This window comes from Aulostomus chinensis, chromosome 14, assembly GCF_037954235.1.
Source record: "Aulostomus chinensis isolate RoL2024-O1b breed Wild chromosome 14, RoL_Achi_v1.0, whole genome shotgun sequence".
NCBI lineage: Eukaryota > Metazoa > Chordata > Actinopteri > Syngnathiformes > Aulostomidae > Aulostomus > Aulostomus chinensis.
The window spans coordinates 4,870,703-4,890,563 of NC_141333.1; the positions used below are offsets into that span (position 1 = coordinate 4,870,703).

Genomic DNA, 19,861 nt, shown 5'->3' on the forward strand with positions numbered 1-19,861 from the left:
CTTGACTCATCCTGAGGTAACATTTGTAGACGACTAAACGTAGCTTCGGGGTTACTGGAACAAGTCCTGAGATGCTGAAGAAACAAGTGTGAGAGTATTAGGCCATAAATCAGCTCTCCGTGCTCACGCAGTCCTTCATCCACTCAAACTGCTCGAGAGCCTCTACATTGCTCTTCGTGCAGCTGAGTCAGAAATTTTAGGAAATGTGGTTTTATGCACCCCAAGTAGAGACGAGCACCACAAATACTTCCTCTAACTCTTTTCAAGAAAGGAAGTAAGATTATCCTCCTGTTTTCAAGAATGATACATTTTACTACGACAGCTAGTAAACTTTTTTATTGTAGTGTGTGAAATATTCACTGTTTATCATCAGCTAGAAGTGGAGGAGGGGACTGTATTTTAAGTGTAGACTGTAAATAAGTGGATGACATGAGAGCGTCTCTGAATTGAAGCCACATGATAGTCATCGCCCCCTGGTGGATGGCTGCAATAAAAGTCATAAATAGTTCCCTCTCCAAGTTGCTCATGGGCCACAGTCAACAAATATCTCATAACTATTTTTCAAAGATGACTTCCTTTCATTTAGGAAGCACTTATCTCATTAGATGTACCGGATGTTCATTCTCATGATGTATTTTATTTTTATTAGTTTTTTTTACTACATGCAAACTTTCCATAACTGTGATTGTGATATTTTCAAACTAGTTGTTCTGCAGTAAAGCAACATGATGGCAATTTCCTCCTCCCTCCCTCCTTAATGGCAGTGCCCTTTGGAGGGAATTCATGTTTTATTTTACATTATATTTATATAAAGTTTATGATGACAGTTAATTTAGGACCATAAAGTTTTAATGCTGCACATGTTAAGTTGTTCTAGACAGGCTGAGCTGTGGCTAAGAGAGTAATGCGTGCGTGTGTGTGTGTGTGTGTGTGTGTGTCTCTCCCACAGCAGCCTCACAGATAACCTCAATAAAACTTAATCACGGTCTTATTAGGGTGAAGGGACAGAGATGTGGAGGCTTTTTAACAACCAAGCTCGCTCTGGACCGTCCTAGCGGCAGCCTAAGAGATGAGATTTATTAGCCAATCGCACGTGAATGATTCAACTACCCCCTGCTAATGTTTACCCATGATGCACTGGTGTTGTTAGTCAAGGCATAATGAGCAGGGCTTATAAAGTTTCTGTGCAAAGTCCTCACTACGGTCATGTTCTGAGAGCAATACCACAACTAAGTGACACAACAGGGGTGTGAATACCTCCGAAGTACGACCCCCCCGTCCCCTGTCATTTCAGCAACGGATGCTGATGTTCTTCTGCATCAAAGGAAATCAGGGCCTTAATCTGTTGAGGAAACAGTAAAGAGAGATATGGAGCAGAGGGTGAGTGCAGGCAGGTGTAAAGCTGGCTCTCGACCCCGCCGTATCAGCCCGCTATCTCCTTCCACGCGTTCAATTGTTTCAGCTGCCTCTCTTCCAAGCGCTCTGTCGACAAATATCATTATTTGAGCAACATTTCCTGTTTTCTCTGACATCTCTCAACCCTCCCCCTCCCCGAACTCCTCCGTTAGATTCTGTATCTGAGTTAATCAGTGTCAGTCTTCTTTTCACTGGTGCTGACTCTGTTCTGGATCCTATGGGGTTTTTACCGGTGCTGCTGCCAGGAAAGAGCCATCCTGCCAAATTAAATGCACTTCGATAGAATTTAGTTTTTCTTTTTGACAAAATCGGCCCTGACTGAAATAGCACAGTGATTGTTTTATACAGTTACACCCTTTCCACAAACGTGTCAATATACTTTACATAGTTTTGTCTCTGATTAGTTGAAAATCCAGGCATGTCGCAGATTTTTCGACTTGCATGAATCCATTTGTCTTCACTGTTCTAGAGGAAAAGTTGAGCTCCTCCTGCTTTATCCTGACCTGCTCAACCTCCGTCCACACAGGAAGCCTCCACCATCCTCCACGAGTTCAGCCCAGGGATGCCAGCCTCCCTCTTGGTAGAACAACAATATCCGGCTCAGTGCTCCGCTGCCATCCAGGCTGCTTGTTGGCTGAGTTGGTTTTGCTACAGCAAACGTTGTGTTAACATTGTCAACACTGGCTCGATAGGCTGAAAGAGCGTCTCCTCACTCTTTCATTACTTTCATGGTGCTGGCGTAGCTTTATTTCATTTCCCTGTTCTGAATATTGATGATAGCTGCAAGTTTCACTTTTAACATTATGACGAAAGTCATGCAACCTTCAGCAAGAGGTTGTTTTTTTTCGCCCTTAAATGTTAAGCATAGAGTTTCCACACCATAAAACAGGAATGGGATCTTCATTTTCATCAAAATATGATGATGCATGTTATTGTAATCATCTGCGCCTCACGGAAGCTGGCGAATCACCTGCACACAAAATCAGACTTGACGCTGCATGGAATTTGAATGTATAAAGTCCTAATTTTATTATGATTTGGTGGAAAACACAAACCACCACAAGTCCTCGTGCTAAATAGAATGAGAAGCATCGATTCATGCAGGTGTCCAGATCGAAGAATACCTTCAGTGCCCGGTGCTGGCCAGACAACCTCGTTCGGCCTTGTTATTCACAAGCATTTCCATTGTTGCAGTCCCATTCACGGGGGCAAAACCAACATCCACAACTGCTGTATCAACTGGAGGCAGGCCTGGTATGAGAGGTCATATTGTTGCTCAGCTCTGCATGATCTGAGTAAAGAAAACATGTCAACTTGCTGTTGGACACAAACGGAGATGAGAAGAGTGAGGGCGAGCTAGAGATGCTATATCACACACACACACACACACACACACACACACACACACACACACACACACACACACACACACACACCCTTGCACTTCTATTTTTGTGAGGACTTTCACTGACGTACTACATTCCCTAAACCCTGAACCTGACCATCTCAACTGACTGCCTGACCCTATCCCGAACCTAAAACCAAGTCTTGACATTCAAACGGCCCTTTGAAGATGTGAGGACCGGCTAAACTGTCCTCACTTTCCAAAATGTCCTCACTCTGTTGGTTAAATGCATATTGTAGTCCTCAATATGTAGCAACTACTAGAACACACACACACACACACACACACACACACACACACACACATACACACACACATCCAGGGTGTCTTGGACATGTCAACATCGGTAGAACTAATGTAGCATTGTTGTCTTTAAGCTACTAACATGTTATTACTGAGTTATGTAGGCATGTTGACCTGTGTGTATTGCTTTTCTGCAGGTTTTGTGTGTGTGTGTGTGTGTGTGTGTGTGTGTTTAGGTGAATTTGTGTGAACACACGCATGTGTGCATTGGTTGCTTTAGTCTTCAGGTGTGTTCCAGTGTAAAACAACCTTGTTAGACACGACTTTAAGTTACTGAAGTTGGATTGTTCTTTTTCTGTGTCAGTTTGACCTCTCTCTCTCTCTCTCTCTCTCTCTCTCTCTCTCTCTCTCTCTCTCTCTCTCTCTCTCTCTCTTTGTCGCTGGCTGTGCATGTGGGAGTTTGTCTATTGTGTGTGTGTGTGTGTGTGTGTGTGTGTGTGTATGTGGTCTAAATGGAGCAGTGTTTGTGACAGACTGAGAGAATAGTTGTTCTGTTGAGGAGGTGAAACAACGAGGCCTTGGTTTGAGCTGGGAGCGTCCTGTGATGACGCTGTGTACTGGTGTAGTTCCAGTAAGGCTACAAGGTTGAGTTCTGGTTGAAAGGCTGCGGTTCTCTCTGACTGGGGTTGTTAACGTTAGTATCATGTTGAGGGCTGAAGTGTGGCTGGGTGTGTGTGCTCGTGTGCTTAATGACAGGAACAGCATGAGGGGAGGGGATGGCACACTTTTGAAACCAGTGTCACCAGTGGTCTCAGCAATTTCAATGGTTTTGCTGGAGCCCAAAACCTGTCTAGACACACTTTGTGCTCCTTATCTTCCTCCCAGCACAGTGTGCAATTTACGGACCTAAACTCAGTTGTTAGTGCTCAAGTTCTGGTGGAAACCTTAGTAGTGGTCGTCCTGTTTCTGTCTCTGTTCAGCTCCAACCCATGCTGATCTCACAGTGTAATGGAAATATAATTCTGTCTGACAAATCTCTTGGAAAACTTAGGGCTTGATTTACAGCACAATAATTCCACCTGGCAACAGAGTCAGGCTGGCACCAGACACGGTGATTAGATGTGGTGATAGGTGATTTTTCTTTACACAGTTTATTTAATTTTCTAAGAATATACGTTAATAAATTCACACTTTTTCTCCTCCTGTTTTCCATTGCTCCACCCTGATCCTATATTTCAGTTCATGGTTTCTTACCTAGTACCCCATTATTGTCGTATTTCTGATCCTGCATGAATGTTTCAGGGATTTGTAGTATAACTCTGTGTGTGTGTGTGTGTGTGTGTGTGTGTGTGTGTGTGTGTGTGTGTGTGTGTGTGTGTGTGTGTTTGTACTCTCCAGGACCTGCTCCACCTCTCAGAGTGTGACCTCCTGGATCTCGGCGTACACAACCACCTCCACCGCCTGCACCTCCTCACCTCTCTACGGCTCCTCCAAGAGCGCGAGAGGAGGAGAGGTACACACAAATACACACACACACACGTGCACGCACGTGGTTAGACAAACAAAACGGTTCCTTATCTGCCCCATCAAGTTGTTTGCTCTGGCTCCGCGTTTGAGTCACCGAGCCTCCATCTCCTTCTCTCCTCCTATACACTGGGGAGAAGACAGAGACAGATAGCATTAGTGTCATGTAAAGACATGCACATGCCTGGAGGGGCGGTGGGGGGAGGGTCTGTCTGTCATAGGACAATAGTGTGTCACACATATGCACACATGCACACACTTCCATAGCTGTCGGTAAGAGAGGAGGAGCTGAGGCCTGCTGTCCTGCTGGGTTTAATCACATCTAGACGTGTGTGTGTGTGTGTGTGTGTGTGTGTGTGTGTGTGTCTGTGTCTGTCTGTGTGTGTCTGTGTGGTTTTGTGGTGTAGTGTTTGTGTGTCAGACTGCTTTGTTTGCTCACTTTCCCATGCATTATTCTGTCAATTCAACTGTTGTCTTGGTTTCTTAGTTGTGCAGGAGTCCAGTTAATACCAAGTAAAGAAATAATTTATTAAATCTTTAGCTAATATGGAACACAGGGACATTAATCTTGTTTTTATCCAGTTCATACATGTGTGTGTGTGTGTGTGTGTGTGTGTGTGTGTGTGTGTATATATATATATATATATATATATATATATATATATATATATATATATATATTTCAACACTAAAAAAAAAAATATATATATATATATATATATATATGTATGTATATATATATTTTTTTTTTTAGTGTTGAAATACACTAGAGCCTTTTTTTTCTACAGGCCAAATATTAAGTTTGCAACCAAAACAAAACAATGTGTCAATTTTGACATGCAGTCAAACCCCAGAGTGCAGCACTTGGCTTTATTGAGCCACTCGAGTTTTAAGGAAGCCAGACTTTTTGGGTTGTTTTTTTTTTTGTTTTTTTTGTAAATTGTGAGAGGAAGTCTCTCCCTATCACACAGTCAACTTGCCAGGACATCTGGAGTGGAAAGTCTTTAAAGGACAAAAACAGATCTGAAGCTGCAGGAGGACACACACATTTCACTCACTGAAGCTGTGTTTGTCAGAAGCTAAAGTTCAAATAATCAGAAGTTTGGAAACCAGAATAGAAAAGAATTTGAGGAATGGTTTGTATTCAAATACAACTTGAAGAAATGGGCAGGTAATAAAACTGTCGATGCAGAGGGCGCTTTTAGAGTGACTTTGTAGTGTATAATTGGGGAGAAAAGGCACAAAATAGATGTTGAAATAAATGAATACAACTAGTATTCTAAAATAAATGTACAGACTTCACACATGTCAAACCAACACCATGAAGCAAAAAAAAAACCAACCTTCAATGTACATTTGATGTCAGATTAGTCATAATTGCGTGAGATTTTGTCAAAATAAACAATAAAAACAAGTTAGCATGCCGTTCGAAGTACCCCGTTGAGTCTGTGAATGAAAAATACTTGCACGTCAGTCCTAATTTTGTACATATATTATTTATATATAAGATTAATAAATGATTCGCATCAAGAGATTCACATAGTTGCCAGCGAACATTGAAGGATTAAATACCACTGTGGAAAACTGATGCACAGAAAACGCTGGGTGTTTACTTGTGAGCGACGAGTTCACCAAAGATGTCGCAGAAACGTGAGATGAGGGTTTCACTTGAAAAACATGTATATTTACACATTCCTGAGATCTTTGTGTGGCCACTCGCGGAGTCCCAACCCGCAGGTTGAGGACGGTTGCTGCGGTGAAACAGCCTCTAGTTGAAATCACTCAGCCACCAGCTACTGTGGTATTATCTGTCTGCCTGGCAGCCTGCCACCCCTATCATTAGCACCCAGGCCAGATTTGTTCAGCTAATGGCATCTTTCACACTCACAGTCGCTGCTCTCAGGGGACACGACAAACATACATTTGTTGCTTTGAGATCCAGATGAAGGGAGAAGTTTGCTCTGAAGGAGATCTGCCAGGAAGTCTTCAGGAAGACGAATCGCAGCACTTACGGAGCCGCTCATGGTAGCCTTAGAGGTCAAACTCTGGGCTTTCACACAGGAGGATCCCATGTGAAACTAGTGGCGTTTACATATCAATTTCTTCCTTTTTTTTTTTTTTTTTTTGATATTCAGTTTTCTGTCACAGTTCCAGTTGTGGATGGCTCTCGGCAAATAAAACTGATTGATTTTAGTAAAACAAAACAGCACATTCTCAGTCCACGACCTCACGTTTCTCATGTACAACAGTCATGACCACTGTTTCACTCTCACTCTCATTTACTTAGAGACAGCAGTTCAAAGGCGACTCTAGTTTACGAATATTTCCGGTTTTCTGGTTAGGTTTTGATGTCGAAGGAGAGATTGATTGATCGCAACATTAACCACATATGAGTAAGACTTTTGGCTTTTTGAAGAAAACCTCCAGGGCAAACATCTCCCACGTGCTCGGATCTAGTTGTCGAGATGCAGTAGTATAGAGTGGAGGGAGCCAGCATGATGTCACCTGCTGGTTTGTGGGTCCAGCCATGAAGCGTCATTGATTTGGTGAGTGCCATCTTGTTTGTTTGTTTGTTTTTTTTTGCAACCATCAGTGTCGCCCCCTGCTGCTGATTAAACAAGACGCAGGTTTAAAACACTTCCCACTCAGAGAGGAACGCTACATCCGTTAAACGTAATCACTTACATTACGCAGACATAACTTTCATTCCAAAATGACGATCAAGTTCCAACAATGTGAACAGATTTGTACTGGGACCAGTAACACATACACATACCGGAACACACACACACACGGCATCCTCCAAAAATGCCGGCTCAAGCATTTCAGCAGGAGCACAAAGACACACTTACATATTCTCGCTCTGCGTCCAGGCGCATATTAATTACATTTTTGGCTATGGTACATGATTACGTGGCAAGAATGCGGATTTGTGCCAGGGACTTTCCTCATTGGCAGGATTTAAAATGCCGTTGAGGTTTAGCCAATTAGAGGGCGACATAGGAAGCAACAGTCAAACACACACGTGCACGCTCTTGTCTCACATATTTGAGGCATTTTTTTGGGTCACGTTGAGCTACGGTTGTGATGCGTGAGGCTGCTTGGTGGGTTCGAACAACCCTGAAGAGATTTATGTCACTAAAGAGATTCCATTTCATAGAAAACACTTTATTTGTACATGAACAGACTCTACAGGTGAGACTCTGAATGCTTTAAACCTGATTTCAGTGATGGATGAACGTGCAAAGACTTCTTTTCCAATATATTCCTATTTATTCCTAATTATCGTTACTAAGTGTATCAGGAAAGTTACCTTGAACATAGAAACATAAACTGTTTTAATGAAGCTTTATTCATTACTTCATTAAGAAATGTTCAGCCTCTCTCCAAGTAAAATTGGATCCGCATGGAAAAAAAAGTCTAACTGATTTTTATGCCCCTCCCTCAATCCGCCATGTGATGCGCTGCACCCTTAAAAGGCTTCTTTCCCTGTGGACGTTCTTTGTGAAAGAGGCAGCTGGTACAGTAAACAATGAATAAGCGTCACGCAACCCTGACGACATGCATCATTTCAGGATCTGAATTCGTTCCATTTGGTGTGATAACATTTCGAATGTCTGAAGAGGCGCATGGTTGAGGTTAGCAGAGAGCTAATGGCTAATAAAACCGCCGATCAAGAAGTTCCTTTCAAGCTCGGTGACCAGAAATATGCAGCTAGACAGAAACAAATAGCACTCTGACATCTGTCCTCACTGGGCCTCAAACGACTTAAATTCACCCTGTTCACACATTTTTACAGTCGCACAAGTTGTTTAACTCAGGAAGGGTCGGATAAGATCGTCCCTCCTGTCCTGAGACGAGGGAGCGAGTCAATTCCAGAACGCGCTGCTCCGCTGGGCCAAACGCGGCTCACACAAGTTTCACATTGTGTCTGTGTGTGTTTGTGAGCCAGCAGGTGTTCACGAGGACAGTTTGTTTGCTTGTTTGTGCTGCTGGTGGGCACTGATGTTGCCATGGTGACAGAATAATCTCCGTGGTTAGATGGGCGTGAGTCGGGTGGTCTACTAAAGATAGACCTTTGTTTCTCATTGACAATTATGCACATTCATAGCCGGTAACTTAAGCTGTCTCCCACTGTCTCCAGATGGTTTGCTTTATTCAAATCATTCACAGCAAGAAATGATTTACTCTAAATCCCATTGTCTAATGTATTTTAATTCAACAAAGACTTATTTTTAACATCTAAGCCTTTTTAATGTCATCATGGTTCACAAGTTTTACAGTTCAAGCCTGATTTAGGAGATGAATGAGTCAAAACTCCGAGCAGTTTGAAATAAGGTTTGCAAACAGGCATCGGGGCCGTTTCCTGTCAGTGAGAAAGGCCTAACAGTGAGCTGAAATGATTGACAGCCCTCTGCGTGCACACAGATGCCGTGCACATCTGTATCAGACACTGACGGCCATGACGGAAATCTCTACTTGGTGAACTGGAACAGGAATGCTCAGCTGATGCAGATCGCTTGTGTTAAATAACAACCTCTAAGGCAAACAGAAGTGACACAGTTCCCCCGCTGAAAGTTTTCATATTTGAACTCAATATTTCTGACATGCAAAAATTCAAGACAGCTGACTTTATTTGGATTTTCACGAGTGTTCAGGGAACAAAACAATGAATCAGTGGCAGAGAATTAAGTGCACTCCATAATTGGGAAGAGAAAGTTATATTTTATCTCTTCAAAGGGAAACGTTTCAGACAAAGTGTTCCTCTGCTGAAAACTGAGAGCCAAAATCAGGTTGACCGTCCCAGCAGCTGCATCATAACTCATGTCACGCTCGGGATATCTATAAAAAACTCAGAGCATCACTCTTTTGTCGCTGGTGTTTCGAGTTAACCTTCAGAATATTCAGAAGTTTTACACCAAGGACTTACTTGTTAGATAGTATCTGGAGGACAGGCTGAACCAGGATAAGCTCTCATGTGAAGGTGATCGACTCATCAACGTGACCCGTGGTTAATACTGCATGTACTGTAAACAGCGTCCACAATCAGTCTGTGTGTGTCGCTAGCACCCTCGGTGCTCCCAACAACAATGCTCATATCTCTCATCTGCCAAAACACATCCAGTTCCTGGTATAAGACAGAGACTTAAAAACTGACCAAAGACTACAGTTGGTTGTACATCGATGTGTTTTATCTCAAAAAAACTCTCTAAAAACAGCAGCTAGATTTTACGAGACCCTACATCCTCATTCTGGTGAACAGCCATTTCATATTGAGGCAGCATTTGTGATTTGCATGTGGTTACAGTCATCAGTGCAGCATTTCTCCTGCAGACTATAAAAATGTCCTCAGACCTGTCAGATCTCATAACTTTTCCAGACTGAATGTAAAAGAGCTGAATTCCTCAGAACGCTGGTCGGCAACAGCAAAAAAAAAAAAAAAAAAAAAAAAGGTACAACAATGATTGAATGTTTGATAATTACTCATCACTTAAGCGCGAGTAAGAAGAATGTGAATTGACATTTTTTTCGTTATCAGGGCTCAGAGATAATATTTTAGGGGCCATCGCGACTAACAACGTGTTACATAATCAGAGGGCAGAAGCGCCTTATGTGACGAAATCTGTGCGTACAAATACACGATGAGCATAGAATGAATATGTTTGTCTTTGTGTGAACACAGTTTCACTCCTCGATCCTCCCAGTTAAAGTGATTTAATCAGTTCTCCTAACAGATGTCATCTGGCCTGCTGGGAATGGTCATTTGCATCATCTGAAGTGCATAGCAGCTGCCTCCAGGCCTATCAGATCTGTTCCTACAAGAAACCTGTTGGTGTAAATTGCAATTCTTCTGTAACTTGCGACACCTGGGCTCTTCATGAGGACGTCAACCAAACGATGACTGCATTCGAGAACGATAGCTTCCCCAGAATGTGTTGTATTGAATCGGAAAAGCCCTCGCAGAGTCAGGTAGAGCTGAACATGAACGATGAGTGATTTGCTGCCTCGTTAAATAACCGAGGAGAATCCTGAGGATCAGCTGAGGATAAACTGCTGACGTTGATATTCCACAGAATCGTTGGCACCCCTCCAAAAAACTTCATTCCACCTGAGCGTACAAATTTGGACTAATAATTTGGCCCCGGGGCCGCAAGCAGAGGAATGAGGAGTGGTCTAAACACTGCACTGTTTACACTTCACACTTTTCTGATCGAAAACACACACGCAGAAAGTACCAGTGTGTGTTCGTACTGATCTATAAGGGAGCGAGGGAGTGGAGGAGTTGAGGAGAGGGGTAGCGAGAGGATGGAATGAGGGGGAGATGTGGGGGAGAAGGTGAAGGGAAGAGAATGTACCATATAACAAATACCACAGAGAGGAACCGCAATGAAAAGCTAATATCAGTGGTAATAAAGTAGTAAAAGTCATATTCAAGTGTATGCAGGTGCATGACTGCTCCAGTGGGCAGGGATGCCAAACCCATTTATTTAATGGTTTGGGAAATAGGGGCCCCCAGAGGTGGGTTGGTGGCCAGTTTTTGGAACCGTATGACTCAGCGAGGCTTTGAGCCAACATATTAGACTGCCTGAGTGCAAAAGTAAGGGTTTGGCCGGAGAACTCCTATTATGAGAAATACAGGAAATAGCTGAAATGGCATGACAGTCAACAAAAAATAAATATTTTAGTCCGCAGACTTTTTTTTGAAGTTGAAGACAAAGCCTTGATCGAGGTTTCCTGCGCAGCGTAATTAATCTTGCACACAGCATCAAACTTCTAAAAATACGGAGGTAAATTCTCAGTGGAGGAAATGCCACAGTGCTGCACGCTGGGTGTTCTTCTCAGCCGTCTCTGTTATTTTGGTATATGAGGACACCCCATCGTGTATCATCTCTTACTGAACGAGACACGGTCGGCCTCAGGGGTATCTGCCGAATGTAGCATCTTCACACCAGCATTCAGCCACCACAACAAGTCAAAGCGCACAAAACCCATCGTACGTGGTGTGTAATTAAAGACTAGAAATGCTGCTTTGCACGTTCCATTTCAACCCTTCAGGTTTTCATCATGTCGGCTTTAATTTTTGGGTTTGGGAGGTTACTGTCCTCTGTTGTCGAGGGGCAATCCTGTAGCTTTGAAATGATAGAAAAAGGGCAGTGAGCCTGCAGCAGCGTCAACAACACCATCAGTTTTGGAGTGTGATGATTGTTTTAATGAATCATGGCATGAAGCTAAATAGCAAAGCACTGATAGTGGTAGCTACAATACTGTCAGATAAACACCTGGTAACACCGGTAGAGAGGCAGTGGAGCAGCAACGGTCCAGCCGAGAGGTAAAAAAGAGGATCTGAACAAGAGGCAATGTTCGGATCTGCAAGACCTTCCTCAGGCTTGGACCGGGGATTCAGTTTAGACCGCATTGACGGCTTCAGATTCAGTGGCACGGCTCTTGTGCTGCACATCCGTGATGACTGGTGGCAGTTACAGGGACAAAAACAGCGTTTCCCCAAGGAACGTGTCCTCTCTGAAGCTGCACCAGATAAACAGAGCAAGCCCAACAAATGACGAACCGCATGTGAGTCACGTGTTTTCTGAAGAGTATCAAATTTAACAGATACAATCTTACAGGTTAGTCACCGTGGACTCATCTCCTTCTTCTGCCACCATACCCCCGCTGTGTGTGTTTGTGTGTGTGTGTGTGTGTGTGAGTGTGAGGGGGTGATTACACTCTTTGCTCACCGTACAGTTTCCTGGAAATACCACCCTCGCATACAAAAAAAAGTATTCCAGGTATTTTCACATGCCTGAGTGAAATAGATACTCCAAAAATGTATTCACGTTGAGTTTGTTCATGTTTGTACTTCTCACCACCTCCACTGGAACCCGGCAGCAACTTCTAAGTTCGGCTTTGAAATTCAGTCTGTGCTCGCCGTGTTATTTATAACAAATAAGTGCATGTTTAAGTGATCAGATGTATGAGCATAAAGCACCAGGCTCTTTATTTTTGTTAAATGTAAAAAAAAAAAAGTATTTTGCTTAATGGCTTATATGCCAATAACTCATGCAACCGTCTCAAGTTCTGCATGTGCTAAAACATGAAGTTGAGCTCCTGCATTCAAGCAAATGAGGGGGATGATGGGTTCTGTACCTGCACGCACAGCACATCCTCTGCAGCCCTGAAAGCAGAGACAAAAGAAGTAAAAATTGTAAATTATAAACTACAACAGGAGGCTGATTACTCTGCTTCAAATCTTCTCAGACCAGCAGCAAAGAAAAAAGGTGACAGGCTGCATGCTGTTGGTGCCCCGAGTGTCTTAGGCATGACACCAGCTTTAAAACCCTCAGCACGGTATGACCGAGTAGAAGAACCAAAAAGTACTGTTCCTTGAAAATGATATTTACTGAAGTAGAAGTTAAAATGTATTGTATATCTAACACTTTTATATCTTACTTTAACCATCAATGTAGATTTTTTTCTTGTAGCTCCATAGAATCAAACTGAAAGATATTAGAAAGTATCCTGGCACACGTATGATCACAAAAGGTGTGTTGAGCTCACAAAGATAGTTTCTCCCTTCTGCATCACTTTTTTATGACAACAGAATGCAGAAAGGGCCGGCCACGTATATTTAGCTTGAAGCTAATGAAAACTGATGGCTAACAGCAGTGAAATTGTTCAAAGAAATATCTGTTTGTTTACTACTTATTTTTGAGTACCTGAGAAGTGAAATATGCTTGAAGTATACTTGAAGTACTTTAAGAAGTATCGCTTTAACATACAAACCAATAACAATCCAAACGACAATGGCAACACAAACTGTAAACAGCCAAACAAACCTTGAGCCCTGATGCTTGTTGGCAGATCTCTCACAGTTAGAAAATGCAGTGAAGAGCTCAAGATCAAAAGATATACGTGTGTGTGTGCGTGTGTGTGTGTGTGTGTGTGTGTGTGTGTGTGCGCGCACGTGTGCATGCACACAATGCGGGGCATCAGATCAGCAGTAGCAGGATGGGCTTCTGGTATTGTCTGAAAGGAAACACGCACACACATAAAAATACTCATACACACACAGACACACACACGTCTGGGTGTTATCAACGCTAGACAATACAGAGGAACAGGAGGACAAAGACAGGAGAGAGTCTTGTCCTGAGGGCCACACACACACACACACATGCACACACACATCATGACCTCATACCTGTGATGAAAACAACAGAACTCCTCCAATTTTCATCAGCCTCACCAAATGAAATGCAGTCACTTCTTAGCTCATTTCTTCTACTTCAGACTTTGATAGTCAGCTGATTTAGGAGTCAGCCAACACTGAGTCAAGCTCTTAAACTTCATGAGTCTTGAGAGCACCTCAAACATGTCACAACGTTGCCAACATCACACTTCACCCCCCCCCCCCCCCCCCCGTCTGTAGGTCACATCTCAATCTTCCCTGTAAGCCTCACACCAGTCGGCGGTGTTGGTGTAAGAAGTCCAGTCTGAACACAAAGACTTGAAATATGAGGCAGAGCAGGGAGAGGAGATGAGAGGAGGGGGAGGGGGAGGGGGAGGTGGTGGTGGTTGGGGCGAGCAGGGCAGAGGGGAGTTTTGTTCAGTGCTGGGGGGCAAGAGACAACTCTGCTAAAAAAGAAAGAAAGAAACTCCTCCCAAGCACAGTAGAGCCGGAGGAGGGGCTGAGAGCTCACAAATCACTCCCCAGAGGGAGCGAGGGGAGGGCAGGGCTTGGGATTGTGCACCGCTACTTGTTGTTGCCTGTCTGAGGCAGCGTGTGTGTATCGTCTTCCAGCGGTCCAACTCCTCCGTCATTCAAACAAACTATGAGAAAGTTTGACATATGACTTCAAGATAAAGACACACAAAGAGCAAGAGAGGGAGAACTGTTCACACTGACAGGTAGGAATGGTGTGTGTGCTTGTGTGTGTGTGCGCGTACATGGACAGTAGTTGTGTGTAGGAATGATGCTGATAGTGGTGCAGCAGGCTCTGATGGTCATCCTCTCCTCTGGGTGCATTTATTTCTCATCATCTGGGGTGTTTCATCATCTCCACTCCAAGTTAAAGGTACTTCTGGGGCTTCTCTTTATCTCCTCTCTCATATTTTCTCACGGTCTCTCAGATGTTCTGCTCTTCGTCCAGTTGGATCAGCTGGTTTACTGCTGGGAGGGTGTTTACTCCGGGACTTTTTGAGCAATAAGCTGCTATCTCAAGGCGCCTGGGTGTAACTGTGGTTGCTGGGATTGCTGGTGTGAGCTTAAGCTGTAGCAGGAAGTAATTACATCAAATATGACTGATAAGACCGGGCCCTTTATTTTTGTTTACTTGTTGTTGGGTACATTTGATATTCTTGGTTTCTATTGTACGTGCGCCCTGGAGGCGAATATATTTCGCACGGAGGAGGATCATTTCTGTTCTGCAACAGTTAACAGGAGCAGAAGTAGAATCTCTCTTTGATCTGAAGCAAAGGGCAAAAAAAAAAAAGCACACTTGAGCAGCTCTGGTAGCAGAATTGAATTTCCAATTCATTTTCTCCATTTGACATTTGAAACAAATATCCTGAGTGTTGAGCCCAGACCAACCGTGCACGCCAAAACAAAGGAAAAGCCAAAAACACCGACAATAAACGGCTCCCAACTGCCCGCGTTTTTTTCCTTTGACATTTCATTAAATCCATATATATAGATAAATATATATATATATATATATATATATATATATATATATATATATATATAAATGGTTTTAGACCCAGAAGCAAATCAAACAGCTACCAGATGAATTGTGACCATAATAAACAAAAATACGTCAGAGAACCAGTCGTCCTGCAGGCCACTGCAAATATTACCAGCCTCACATTTCATACCTGCATATCGTGACCGTTTCTGTTGTTATCTAACTCGTCATCCATGTCAATCATATAAGATGAAATAAAGATGTATGGAATCAGACGGGACGTCCTGTTCATACTGGCAAGGATTTTTTTTTCTTCATTTCTTTCACATTTCTCTATCGCAATACTTCAAAATGCATTGTCGGAAACGGAACCAGTGACAAGTGTGGCAGACAGTTTCATGGTAACAGCGCACTCTGCAAATCAGATACCCTTGAGGACTGTGGGTGGTGGAGTGCCGTGTTTTTTGTTGATATCATCGTCCAGATATCTGGTCTACCTTGGATGGTCACATCATTACGGCGAATAATAAAAGGCTGTTCAGCTCTGCTCGTTATCTTACAAATATCAGAAGATGAAGTGAGAAGTGGGACTGTAAGAGTGACACTGGACTGTCCTGTTCAGAAACACTTGTTGAGTGAGTGCTGCTCAGACCTCTCCGTTATGCGAGCACAGCTTTTAACTGCACGCCACCCGTGAGACGATGACAGAGATGGACATGTGTGGCGCAGGGGTGTGTGTGTGCGTGCGTGCATGTATGTGTGTGTCAGCGTGTGTGTGTGTGTGTGTGTTACACAGATGCAGATTGTTTTAGACACAAGTAAGCCATGTTGTGTCTGATCCAGTGCATTTATCCAGTGATCCAGTGATTCACCCTGTGATGAACAGATTTCAGCTTCGACTTTGGGATTATAGTGCAATACCACAGGGATGAGTGTGTGAGTGTGAGTGTGTGTGTGTGTGTGTGTGGTGTTGTGTTACTGGCTTTACTGGGATGAGGTGGCTGGTATTCCAGCCAGCCGTCAGCACTATGTGACCTGCTGGTCTTTGCAGGGACTAAAGACTTGGCTCACTGATTGACAAAAAGTGCATCTATTCATCACCCAGTAGCCAAAATCACCAGGAATAATCCTCACTGTAAGCAACCATTTCTGTCATTGTTACTTTTATTTTGTAGTTCTTATTTAAAGTTCTATGGGAAATTGGAAGCTCGAGGCAGCAGGTGAACCTCCAGCACCTCTGAATCACTAAATACAGCAGCATTTTACATCCTGTTTCTTTAATTGTGCAAAAACTTGCATGTCATCAAAGCGGGATGTGGTGCACACGTGTTGGAACTATTTTATGACTGAGCACAGCGATGTCCTTGGGTCTGAACCTCCTGCTCATTTCTTGTGCTGTTAGCGTGTCACTTTTCGAAAGCAGAGTACTGCTGAACCACGTGTAGCATGCAATACTTTTACATGTAATCCTTCACTTCTGCTGAAGGTTTGCTGGATCTCTTTAATCTAGACCTGCTGTATTTCTTAAATCATAGGACTCCTCTGAGTTGTGGCTCAGCTGACTCTCAGGGTGGTGACAGTGAACGCCACTTTGGCTTCTTCACACATTCAAAATAGATAAATGACATGGAAGATGTACACAAATTTACCAAAATGTGGTTTCACTTGATTCGTCTGTTTTAATTCTTTAGTTTTGAGTTTTAGCTTGTTGATATTTCACAACAGAAAAGGTAAACCGTAACTTGGAGATTGAGTTTGTCGGGATTGAAGTTTGATCGACATCTTTGATACTTGATAGGCTTGAAAGAAGTCTGGCCACCGAAAAGGTTTGATACCCAGCTCTGTGTGTGTGTGTGTGTGTGTGTGTGTGTGTGTGTGTGTGTGTGTGTGTGTGTGTGTGTGTGATTGTGTGTGTGTGTGTGTGTGTGATTGTGATTGTGTGTGATTGTGTGTGAGTGAAAGTGAGAGATTCAGAAGTACTAAATGGCAGCTACTGCTGTGGGATTTAATAACAGCCTCATTAATATGTTTCACACACAAGTACACACTGGTGGACCCACGCACTGAAGAGCGCAGTGGGACACCTCTCTCTCTCTCTCTCTCTCTCTCTCTCTCTCTCTCTCTCTCTCTCTCTCTCTCTCTCTCACTCACTCAAACAAAGGCCGGCTCTAGGCAGCAGTCATGTGACAGTTGTTCCCATTGTTCACTTCTGGCCAGGGGTGGTTTTGCTAATGCATTCATGTGTGTGTGTGTGTGTGTGTGTGTGTGTTTGTGCGTGCCATAGCAGGAAGACACTTTTAGCCAGCCAAAGGAAACCCCTCGTTCCCAAGCATGTTTGTGTTCATCTTCCCTATTGTGTTGAATGTGTGTGTGATGAGAGACCAGTGCTGCAGCATGTGACACTTGTTGCTAAAACTTCATTCATAAATCATATTACTGTAATTAGTTTTATTTTTTTCAGTTTTGTATTATGTAATCCTGAGGTCTCCAATGCTCCACATAGTCGTGCATCAGGCCGCGGAACTGGTGAATTAAAGCAGACCTGCTGAACCTCCTGCGGTGGTCTACACCCCCACTTTTCACGACTAATTCAGTGGATTAACAACGAAGTTCTCTTTCTCTCCTGATTTACACCGAGGGTTGGCTGGAGAGTCAGACGGAGTGAGCTCGCCATCAAAGTGTTTAATTTACAGTCATTTGATAGGCAAGTTATTCCCCTCATCTCTGTACACCAGAGTGAGATGGAAAACATGAGATACTGTCGTTGAGGAAGTGAAAAGATATATTTGTTTTATTGCTAGTAATCCTCTATAATGAGCTGCCTGCTGTCTAAATGTTTACACTGCCATTTCCTCTTCCTGCTAATCTGCTCTTGTGTCCCACCCAAGGCTGTGTGTGTGTGTGTGTGTGTGTGTGTGTGTGTGTGTGTGTGTGTGTGTGTGATTCTCCTGGTGTTTCTATGGTCTAAATCAAGGTCTTAACTTGTAAAACTGCAAAATATTTTGTCTTGTGTGTCACGGCAATGGCTCCATCTGCTCTGACTGGGTAGCATGGGAGTGTTACTGCTGCTCCTGGGAATTTTTTTTTTTTTTTTTTTTTTTTTTTACCACTTCAGTCTGCATTTGAAAGTAAAATTCACCTCCAATATCTCATAATTTTTTTTGTAATAAGAATAGGAGTCCGGGGACTTTTGGAACAGCTATCAACACATTTGATGTGCGTATCGTTCAAAGAGTTTAAAAGTAAAGTTCACCCAAAAATGAACTCTCGCCCTCGATGGGAGGATTAGTGACAGGGAACACAGTTTGTCAAATTAATCAAACCTCAATCAAATAATCTGATATTTTCAAATGCATTTGTTGATTTCAAGTCCATGTTGAAGTTGCTGCCACTCAGAGACATCCAAAATTGTGTTTGTATGCTTTTGTGTATGTGTGTTTGTGAGTGTGTACAGGAAATGAAACATGACTTTAGCTTCTTGAACCCTGGATGCTCGAAATAACTATTCCCACTCCACAGTGCACCTTAGACATAGTTCCTGTCAACAGTTTAACTGCCACTCTAAATCACCTCAGAAGGTGCAGGCTATATTATACCACTTGTAATGAGAGTCCAGCCTCAAGCTTGGAAAGTATAACCTATAAAGAAACTTGTGAAAATATACAGTGAGGTTAAAAAGATGTCCCAAAGCGGATCATAGTACGTTTGTTGAAAGAAATGTCGCTTCTCATACGGATGAGAGAGAGAGAGAGAAACAGGACAATGTGACCAGTAGCTGAGCAGATGTAGGAGGATAAGACATGGCTGCGAAACAGAAAGACGAGGAGGAAAAAAAAGAGAGAGAAAAGTCTATTATCGAGAGACGTAAGGACAAAAGAAAGACAGGAGGTGACGAAGTGAGGAAGCAAAAGAAGCGCTGACATGATGATGGACAGAGAAGGAGGGAGGGGAGACGCTGGTGGAGGATGGAAAAGATGGATGAGTAGGAACAAAGTCCAAAGCACCGATTGTAAAAGGACACAGAAGTGAAATAAGTCGAGCCGTGGACGGGACGAGGTGGATGGAATGTGATTTTGGAAATGCCATCGTAAAATTCTGAGCATGAATCATTTATTGATAGGATTAATCCGCAAGGTATTCTGTGTCTGTTTTCACTCAGTGAGAGTCGGTCCTTTCTCCTCTGCAGAAGGGGGGGGGGGGGGTCTGGCAGATGGTCAGGGCCACACATACACTTTTGCACACACACACACACACACACACACACACACACACACACACACACACACAGCTGACCATCCCTGGGGGTCTCATAATAGGTCCTCCTGTAGTCGTTCAGCCCCTCACAGGAATCCCCTCTCCGGCCCAGCATGCCTTAGCAGGACTGGAACTAGTTTTACAGTGTTTTCAACTGTTTGTGTGTATAAACTCTTCTTTTCCTGCTGAGAGGTCTTGAAGTGACCAGCTGTCTCCTTCTCCACAAACCTGTATTTGCATTTTTATTGACATTTTGTCATCACAAGTGGCTTAAGAGGCTCCGTGTTAATGCTTTGGAGGCGTTTATGGGTCACAGCAGCTGAAACCGGTTGTACGT

The 19,861-nt window shown here is 43.3% G+C and overlaps 1 protein-coding gene across 2 annotated transcripts in view; it reads left to right on the forward strand.

Moving 5' to 3' along the window:
- The window catches only part of bcar3 (BCAR3 adaptor protein, NSP family member), a 64,305-nt gene that overhangs the window by 6,564 nt on the left and 37,880 nt on the right, over window positions 1-19,861 (forward strand). Inside the window, exon 3 of one of the 2 annotated variants that reach the window (XM_086223669.1) lies at window positions 4,463-4,577. In XM_086223669.1, the coding sequence (XP_086079795.1) occupies window positions 4,463-4,577 (115 nt within the window). Of the gene's footprint in view, window positions 1-4,462; window positions 4,578-14,312; window positions 14,495-19,861 lie in introns of those variants that run through there. The other variant, XM_086223670.1, reaches the window with a different exon arrangement.